This window comes from Hemibagrus wyckioides, unplaced genomic scaffold (assembly GCF_019097595.1).
Source record: "Hemibagrus wyckioides isolate EC202008001 unplaced genomic scaffold, SWU_Hwy_1.0 Contig14, whole genome shotgun sequence".
NCBI classification, from domain to species: Eukaryota; Metazoa; Chordata; class Actinopteri; order Siluriformes; family Bagridae; genus Hemibagrus; species Hemibagrus wyckioides.
In genome coordinates, this window is record NW_026690774.1 from 421,218 (window position 1) to 431,296 (window position 10,079).

Sequence of the window (10,079 nt, forward strand, 5' to 3'; positions counted from 1 at the left end):
CCAGCGAGCAAAATCATTCTGAGATTTTGTGAACTGTACCAGCTCTCCCAATTGTTCAGTATGAATGGCAATTGCTAAGGGTTCAATTACCAATGCAAAAAGCAAAGGTGAAAGCTGGGGGCAGTACGGTGGCCTAGTGGTTAGCACTGTTACCTCACAACAAGAAGATCCTGGATTCACATCCTGGGTTTAAACAGGCAGGGGTCATTCTGTGTGGAGTTTGCATGTTCTCCCTGTGCTAGTGTGGGTTTACTCTGGTTTCCTCCCTACTCTTGGTATTACTTCTGTGTTTTCTTTTGTTTGTGGAGATGTTTGTGTCTTCTGTCTAGGAAGAAGCCTAATTGGTTCCCCCAGTCTACTTGGTGCCACGCCCTGCCTGGTCAGCTGACTCCATGCAACCTATAAGAAGACTCCTTCATCACTTCCTGCCTTCAGCCTTGTGCTCACTTGCTTCACCCTTTTGCTCACTTGAAAGCCCTTTACCCCTTAACTGCTCAGCTGTGTAAATGTGAGTTGCTCTGGATAAAAGTATCTGATAAATCTTGTAAATGTAAATGCTACTGTTTGTTTGCAGTCAAATAAATCTGTAGATGCCCTAGTTAACACGATACTTATGTAGCAGTTCCAATCAGTACAATGAAGTACATCTTGCTTTCTGCTGGACAGGACCTTCTGTCTATGCCCTTAAGGAAAAAGCTCTACCGCTTTCTGAAGAAGTTTGCCTCGCCGGTCTGGACGTGGTGCGCAGTCGTGCCGACAAATACCTGATCACTCACACATACAGGAGAGGCCTGGTAGAGGTGCCGAAATAGCTCAGTTGGGAGAGCGTTAGACTGAAGATCTAAAGGTCCCTGGTTCAATCCCGGGTTTCGGCAGCTGGAGGCAGTGTAGTCAACCTGCGCAGTTCTGCAACTTATGCCTCAGACTTGAAAACAGCAAAACGTGGAAATGGTGCAGGATAAAGGTCTGAAAGCCCCCTGGTCTGAGACGAGAGCAAAAAAACTAGGATGCTACAGAACTCTTAGGTTCTCGTTGAATGCTTAGCCTGCACCCTTCAGTTTACGTGACCGCATGCCTCAATACCTGCCTACAAATCATTGAAAGGTAGCCTCCTAGCCTGCACGCCATTAGAAAACCCCTGCTTTTGACAAGGCTCCTTGGAAGCGTTGCCCCCTGACGAGGTGGCCGAGAGGTTAAGGCGATGGACTGCTAATCCTTTGTGCTCTGCATGCGTGGGTTCCAGTCCCACCCTTGTCGTGCGTGTGCTTCCTCTTTACCGCTATGCGCCACACAGCAGCAACTGAATGCTCCCCCAGACAGTCGTGCAGCGTGAAAACAACAGTGATCCGACTACTTTGAAAATCGTGCAGTGTGAACTCGGCATAAGTGTTCCATAACCTTGGGCTGCATTCCCATGCTGGTTGGACACACATGCTGTAAGTTCATATGAACAAGCCACCTCAACAGGAGGTGGAGGATATGGACAGCCAATCCACATTTCAACTCTTTGGAGGCGTGGGTTCAAATCCCACCGCTGCCAGGGTGGCCTTTTGTTCTAAATATTCTCCTAGTGCATGTTCCCGCTCAGTGCTTAATTAGTAAATGAATAATTTCCGGAACAAAACTAGCAGTCTCTCGCCGCTATGACAAAACGGTGGTAGCGCAATTATAAAGATTATAAAGATTCGTTGCTGAATGGTCTCATGTATTATATTATTCTGTTCCATATCCATGCCAATCATGAATTTAAAAAAATAAATTCTCTCTCTCTCTCTCTCTCTCTCTCTCTCTCTCTATATATATATATATATATATATATGTATATATATATAATGAGTAAAACCATCATGGCTTCTCTATTGTTAGCAAAACATCTTGAGGCACCTCATCCTCTGCAACACACCATTCTCATACACCGCAACCATTTAAGGGCAGTTGTGGTAAAGAGAACTTTAAATATCTCTTATGAATTTAATATTAATTTCAAATTTCCTAAATGTTGATATTTTGCTTTATGATTTGTTTCATTGTAGACAATCAGCAAGTGTGAAAAAAAGCTTTAGCAAAGGTTAGGGTGACAAAGTTCAGGGAAAAATTCTACAGAAACCCAGAACTGCTGGAGGAGTACAGAAGAGGGAGGTTAGGAGAGAGAGAGAAAGGTTAGGTTTGGAGATGTTACAGCAGGTGTAATTAGCAATAAACACCCTACAGTGTTAGGAAATGTACATGAGAGTACACACACACACACACACACACACACACACAACCCTTTAGCCACTACTATAACAGGACTTTGGTGCTGGACTGAGTGGACTGTTCATACTGGGGGAAATTCCCGCCACACTAAGGCATGGAGGTCGTGTGATTCTTAAAGTGACAGCAGCCTAATAAATTTGCTGCACAATTTTGTTATAATTTAGTAATTTAATTACATAATAAATAAACAGTTATTTGTTCTTCTGTTAGTAATTTGTTTGTTTTTTTATTTTCTTTACTTTACTTTTCAATTCATTTCAAAGACTAAAATTAAGCTCTACCCCACCCCACAACTTCAGGCCCAGTATAGAACACACACACACACACACTCACACACACACACACACACACACACACACACACACACAGAGTAAGCATCAATTCTATACTATATGATGATGTATACATAAAATGTTTTTCCCCATGTTATGAGACTAATTTAATGTAATGCTTTCTTTCCGCTTCCAGGAATCAAAAACGAAAACAAACTGGAAAAATAAAGAAAACTGAAGAGCTGACTAAGAAGCAACATGAAAAGAAAAAAAGACAGTGGTCAGTTATTTTTTAGTGCCATGGTAAAATGCTTCATGTTTTTTAGGTAAACGTTGAAATGTTGTCCTGTTTATTCCTGTTTTAATGTTTTTCTTATACAAGGTATAAGAAAAAGTATACAAGGCTCAGTATAAATCTCAGACTAGTATACTTATTATCATTACCCAAATAATTAACCTCATTACTGAAACCTATATATCATTACTGAAACTCATGATTATTAGATGTTAATTTAATTAATAGAGATATAGTACTTTGATTTTAAATGCATGTGCAGAATCTTAAAATGATGTTCTCTCAGGTTTGTCACGTCATTCTGAAAAAATGTCAGGTTTCTTCAAAATATAAAGAAAAAATGTTTGTAAATTGTGGACGGTGTTGCGGTAATGAGAGAAATCAGTCAAAATTTAAAAAACTGTTAAATTAAAAATAAATATTATTTCAGAACTTGAAGTAACTGTGCATGACTATTAATAATCCATTTTTAAAACTGTGAAAATGTATTTGCTTTTCTATCAGTGTTAATGTTTTCACAGTGTTGCAGTAATGAGATTTTTTAGGACTTTTGGAAATTATGTTCAAAAAGGTGTTAAATGGTAAGTAAAAGTTTTTAAATTAATGTTCACAAACACTCCAGACTTTGTTGCTAATGTTAATTTAAGCATTTTTAAAATTTTCATGTTTGAAATTTTTAAAACCAAGATTTCGTGAGAATCACCCAGATATGTGTGTAAATGTTTGTAGAGGAAGTGCTGGAGTATGCTGTAAAAACATCGATTTTAAAGTACTATCCGCTGTCGTCTGCACTCTGCATGCTAATCTTTGTTTTAAAATTGTTCTTCTGATGTCTGAAGGTCCAGAGAGTGCTGAGGGTAAACCCATGGGCTTGGAATCGAAGTACAAGTGGGTTTTTAGAACAGAATGCACTCTTTATATGAGGTGTCTGCTAAGACCTATATTTTGTAAAGGTGTATGATGTATTCTGTGTGTGTGTGTGTGTGTGTGTATGATGTATTCTGTGTGTGTGTGTTTTAGGCACCTGTTGGAGCTGTTAAGGAGGACAGCGGTTCACGAGTGAGAGTAACTCTTTGCATATCATCGGTCCATGTGGATCTGTTAAAACCATGGTACGAAGCTGTCTGTGTGCTACTTCTGTTAGGTTAGGATACACACATGTACTTTACACTAAGCTGTTGTGTGTGTGTGTGTGTGTGTGTAGCTGCTACGTTGTGCTCTGAGAGAGCTGCTGGACTTGCAGGAGGTGAAGATGAATGTCCTGCAGGTTCACCTGAGCAGTGAGTGTTGTGTAAAAGAGCGTGTGTTTAAAAGAGGCTGCTGGTTTAAGTCACGGCTCCGTTCATGGCCGCGTGTCTCGTGCAGGTCTGCTGCAGATGGACGACCGGATCGCTCTGAGAGAGATCACACGCCAGCTTCAACTGGAGAACGTCGTAGGAGACAAAGTGTTGGTGAGCGTGTTCCAGTATTCCTGGAATTCTCGAGTCGTGTATACAGCTGGGACGTTACAGGAGCGGCAACATCACATGATTCAAAAGAAGTGAATGTGAGAGAAACTTGGGAGTGATATTACTGTAACTGATAACCCAGTCTGTCTGTCTGTCAGCCTGCCTGCCTACCTACCTGTCTGTCTGTCTTCTTGCCTGCCTGTCTGTCTGTGCACCTGTCTGTCTGTCTGTCTGTCTGTCTGCCTACCTACCTACCTACCTGTCTTTCTTCCTGTCTGTCTTCCTGCCTGCCTACCTGTTTGTCTGTCTGTCTTCCTGTCTGCCTGTCTGTGCACCTGCCTGTCTGTCTGCCTGTCTGCCTGCCTGTCTGCCATTACCTGTTTGCCTGTCTTCCTGCCTGTCTTCCTTCCTTTCTTTCTTCCTGCCTGTCTGCCTTCTTGCCTGCCTGTCTTCCTGCCTGCCTACCTGCCTGTCTGTCTTCTTCCCTGCCTGCCTGTCTGTGCACCTGTCTGTCTGCCTGCCTACCTACCTACCTACCTGTTTGTCTGTCTGCCTGCCTACCTACCTACCTGTTTGTCTGTCTTCTTGCCTGCCTGCCTGTCTGTGCACCTGTCTGTCTGCCTGCCTGCCTGCCTACCTGTCTGTCTGTCTGTCTGTCTGTCTTCCTTCTTGGCTGTCTTCCTTTCTGTCTGTCTTCCTGCCTGCCTACCTGTTTGTCTGTCTGTCTTCCTGTCTGCCTGCCTGTCTGTCTGCCCACCTGTCTGTCTATCTTCCCTCCTGTCTGCCTTCTTGCCTGCCTGTCTTCCTGTTTGCCTACCTGTCTGTCTGTCTGTCTTCCTACCTGTCTGCCTGTGTGTCTGACTACCTGGCTGTCTGTATGCCTACCTATCTGTCTGTTTCTCTGTTTGTCTGCCTGCCTACCTCTCTGCCTACCTGCCTGCCCACATGCCTGCCTATCTGACTGCCCGTCTATCTGCCTGTCTACCTGGCTGTCTTCCTCCCTGTCTGTCTGTCTGCAGGTGATAAAAGCAGCAGTCAGCCAGTGTTCTTCATCCTGGAAGAGTTTGATCTGTTTGCTCATCATAAGAACCAGACGCTGCTGTACAACCTGCTGGATGTTTCTCAGTCTGCTCAGGCTCCTGTAGCTGTGGTGGGACTCACCTGCAGACTAGTATGTACACACACACACACACACACACTTAATATACCTGTCACCAAAAAACGCCGCATGTTTATAAAATCTCTGTATTTTTTTCCTGTTTGTTTATTCCAGGACGTTCTTGAGCTCTTGGAAAAGTGTGAGAAGTCTCGTTTTTCCCACAGACAGAGTCACCTGTTGAGTTCTCTGACTTTCCGTCAGTATCGAGACGCCTTTCGGTCCGAGCTCACGCTGCAGGATGACTTCCCCGACAGCAAGTTCTCTCAGGAGTGGAACCTCTGCGTCTCGGTACGACACACCGCATCACGAACCTGAACTGAAGTGTTACACTGCTCACATGTGAACATACACACTGCTGGAGGAAGCTCACGTGTTTTCCTCGATTGTACATAGCACGTGTTCTCTCTCCTCGTCTTCCTCACCACTGATGATGATGATGATGATGAGGGAGTAATTATAATGATCCAATTCTAACCATGACAACCATGATTTGACCAAGCATGACCAATTAGAGTAAAATAAAAATATCTAAAGGCTTAATATATATATATATATATATATATATATATATATATATATATATATATATATATATACAGGTGCAAAGTTGATTTATTTCAGTAATTCAATTCAACAAGTGAAACTGCTGTATTATATAGAGCCATTACACACAGACTGATATATCTCAAGTGTTTATTTCTTTTAATTTGGACGATTATGGCTTACAGCTAATGAAAACCCAAACTTCAGTATCTCAGAAAATTTAAATATTGTGAAAAAGTTCAATATTGGAGACTCATGGTGTCGCACTCTAATCAGCTAATTAACTTAAAATACCTGCAAAGGTTTCCTGAGCCTTTAAATGTCTCTCAGTCTGGTCCAGTAGGCTACACAGTCATGGGGAAGACTGCTGACTTGACAGACATCCAGAAGACGGTCATTGAGACCCTGCACATGGAGGGTAAGACACAAAAGGTCATTGCTGAAGAAGCTGGATGTTCAGAGTGCTGTGTCCAAGCACGTTAATAAAATTTGAATGGAAAGAAAGTGTGATAGAAAAGGTGCAGAAACAACAGGGATAACCGCAGCCTTGAGAGGATTGTGAAACGAAGCCCCTTCAAGAATCTGGGGGAGATTCACAAGGAGTGGACTGCAGCTGGTGTCAGTCGCATTCCTTGTGTCAAGCCAGTCCTGAACCAGAGACGATATCAGAGGTGTCTTACCTGGGCTAAGGACAAAAAGGACTGGACTGTTGCTCTGTGGGCCAAAGTCCTCTTTTCAGATGAAAATAAATTTTCCATTTCATTTGGAAATCAAGATCCCAGACTTTGAAGGAAGAGAGGAGGGGCAAAAAATCCAAAGTTGCTTGAGGTCCAGTGTAAAGTTTGGGGAGTGGTTTGGGGAGCCGTATCATCCATCATCGTAACCATGACGACCACGGTTTGACCAAGCAGGAGTAAAATAAAAATATATAAAGGCTAAAAATATACATTATAGAAATATAACATACATATAATAATAAAAATGCTTTTTATTACAAAAGTACAGCTTTTGTATAAATATATAATCACTGCCCGATGCCTGTGGGTCATTATACACAGAATCGAACTGAGCAATTATTTTCTTTACCCGTGTCACGAAAACTGAAGGACGTCATAGTACGGGTTTTTAAACTGTGGTCAGCCCTGAATAGGGGACAATGTCATTTATTTGTTGCTGCTGTTTCTTCTTCTTCTGGTGTCCTTATCCATGAGAGACAGAGAGAGAGAAAGAGAGAGACTTTGACTTTTACAATCCTTTTATTTACACATAAGTCACATAATATGTGGTAAAATCAGGGTGACTCAGTAATTCAATAAATACATTTTAAAATATTTCAATAAATTAAGTTAAGACACATCAGTGAATGGTGGATTTAGTTTAGCTCTGGTGCAAAGCAGGGTTTCTCTTCTGCTACAGAGCACAGAGCATTAGCATGACACCACACTGTCTCAAACATCTTCACATCATTCATCTTTCTGTAGAAATTAAAATCAATTAAAATTCTTGATTTAACAAGTCTGAGGAAAATTCTCTTTGCATCAGTCTGTGTTTTGTGCAAACACAGGTATATCGCCATTTTTGCCTGACCAAATATAAAATTGATCAACTGGCATTTGAAACTGTTCCTCCTGACGTACTTAAAACATACTGAGAGAGAGACAGAGAAAAAGATCTTTATGTGGTGGGTATGAGAACCCTGATTTGGCTGATGTGATAATTATAGCATCATTACAAATAATACAGTCTATCTGTGTAAACTGTGTGTGACGGATAAAAAGTGCAGCTTTGTTCCAGAGCTACAGTATCCTATAGTAATGTTGTAAATGCTTGATTCTGATTGGTCAGATTCATTCGTTAATAAAAAGGGTGTGGCTGGTGATATGTTGAAGCTTTTCATGAGGAAATGTGTAATATATTTGGAAGGAGTCTCCAGTTTAGTGTTTTTCTAATAAGGTTTGTTTGTGTTATTTTCAGTAACAGGATATGTTTTAGATTTTGGTCTAAAACTTTAAGAGCAAAAAATCAAGAGTTTGGTGATTTCATGATCCTTTATAACTGGAATAATGTGGATAATTTGCTTCGGTGATGTTCCACGATATTGGATGCAACTCAACAACAAAAGATGTTCATTAATTAGTAAAAAATTCTACACCAATTACCCATAACATCATGACCACCTGCCTAATATTGTTTTGGTCATCCTTTTGCTGCCAAAACAGCCCTGACCCGTCAAGGCATGGACTCTGCTAGATCCCTGAAGGTGTGCTGTGGTATCTGGTACCAAGATGTTAGCAGCAGATCCTTTAAAGGAGAAGTTCACTTCCAGAACAAAAATCTACTGATAATTTCCTCACCCCCTGGTCATCCAAGATGTTCATGTCTTTCTTTCTTCATTAAAGAAATGATGTTTTTTTAAGAAAACATTTCAGATTTTTCTCCATATAGTGACCTTCAATGGTGTCCTGGAGTTTGACCTTCCAAAATGCAGTTTAAATGCAGCTTGAAAGAGTAGTGTTTACGTTAGGTTAATATCTATGCATTGAAAATATAGTCAGTGAATGTTTTTTGGGGATTAATTGCAGCTCAGCCTCTTTCCTGTCCAGGCCTATACAGTGTTTCTATATTAATATTAAAAGCCATTTTGAATTGGATTCATTATTGGGGTTTGGAACTTAACTGTTTAATGTTAACTGCTTACATGATGTCATGAGGTCATGTGACCAACTGACATCATGTAGAATTCTGAATTCTGTTCTGAACATCACCTGATGACGTACATAGCAACCATCCTCAGACCACCTTTAGCTATCGACAGAGAAACAGTGCCCCTTGTGTAGCAGCGATTTTACACCATTTAGCAGTATTTTACAGCGTTTAGCAGCATTTCACCACTTTTAACTGTTTTATACAATGGCTGCACTGTTTGTGAAAGATCTTCACCCTGAAGTATCAGAGGTGATACTTTCTAATAGATTTAGACCTGCAGGACACGTCCAATCTGTCCACATTTGCAGGGACAGGAAGACCGGCTCTCCTCTCGGATACGCGTACGTCAACTTTCGCTATCGAGATGACGGTAAAACAAACCTTTTCTTTTTTCTACACTGTTTCTTACCTGTTTTTGCAGCAGATTTAAGGCTACATGTGTAACTTCTGTAGTATTTTATAGTTTTACTATATGGATATGGTCATGTTTTAAATGGTACTAAAAAGATATGAAAAGATATTTGGATGAGTTATATATAGACTATAATAGACTTTAATTAAAAATGAATGGTTTATTTCTGTTCCCTCAGCTGAGAGAGCCATTGACATGTTCAATTTTGAACTCCTCCTGGGGAGACCCATGCGTGTCATGTGGTCAAACTGGGAACCCACCGCCAAGCCCATCAAGGGAGGGAACATATTCATCAGGAACCTTGATTGGTCCATTGACTGCACCTCCCTGTTTGACACTTTCTCTGTGTTCAGGAGGATCGTGTCATGCAAGGTTCGAGCTTTGAGCTGTTATATATGAATATATATATCTGAATAGCTGAATATCTGTGTTTCATGATTAGTGTGTTGTTGTGTGTTGACACGCTGTGTTTCTCCTGAAGGTTGTGGAATCAAAAGGTTATGGGTACGTTCAGTACGAGTCAGCGGAGGCGGCGGAACGGCTGAACGGAAAACTCCTGAACGACCGCCAAGTGTAAGTCACGTGTAAATTAGTGTCTTTTTACCAGCCAGGGTTCAAATATCAGGATTTTTTACATTCCTTTTTAAACTAATTGCATTGAACTCTTTATATTGTCGAAACAGAGATTTGTTTGGTCTTATTAGGGTATTTCAGTCAACATCTGGTGGTAATTTTGCTGTCGAGGACATAACTTTTAACAGCAGGGTTTAGATTCTAAGTGCAGCTTCTCTGTTGTGTTACAGCACCATCGAGTACTTCAGGTCTTGGGAGGAGCCCAAGGTGGAGGCACGCAGGGCCGAGGAGCCCAAGGTGGAGGCACGCAGGGCCGAGGAGCCCAAGGTGGAGGCACACAAGGCTGAGGAGCCCAAGGTCGAGGCACGCAAATTTATCAAGAAGATTGACCACACCATCCACAGAAAGTGCCTGC

At 41.4% G+C, this 10,079-nt stretch overlaps 1 protein-coding gene and 1 non-coding gene across 2 annotated transcripts; both read left to right on the forward strand.

The window, feature by feature from the left end:
• Positions 1-802: 802 nt before the first annotated feature.
• On the forward strand, positions 803-875 carry trnaf-gaa (transfer RNA phenylalanine (anticodon GAA)). Its single transcript has one exon. It is a non-coding gene; the product is annotated as a tRNA-Phe (tRNA).
• A 7,838-nt stretch (positions 876-8,713) lies between these two features.
• LOC131349856 (polyadenylate-binding protein 1A-like) lies at positions 8,714-9,668 on the forward strand. The gene is made up of 3 exons (XM_058385345.1): positions 8,714-9,049; positions 9,270-9,463; positions 9,573-9,668. Exons 1-3 carry the CDS (start codon positions 8,884-8,886, stop codon positions 9,666-9,668), a joined length of 456 nt encoding a protein of 151 aa, XP_058241328.1. The 5' UTR covers positions 8,714-8,883.
• The last annotated feature ends 411 nt before the right edge of the window (positions 9,669-10,079 follow it).

Bases quoted from the DNA above. Each gene is read 5' to 3' on its own strand.
- LOC131349856 (XM_058385345.1), top strand. From the start codon at position 8,884: ATGGCTGCACTGTTTGTGAAAGATCTTCACCCTGAAGTATCAGAGGTG. The intron at 9,050-9,269 runs GTAAAACAAACC...CTGTTCCCTCAG, and splicing joins CTTTCGCTATCGAGATGACG to CTGAGAGAGCCATTGACATG. The intron at 9,464-9,572 runs GTTCGAGCTTTG...TTTCTCCTGAAG, and splicing joins GGAGGATCGTGTCATGCAAG to GTTGTGGAATCAAAAGGTTA.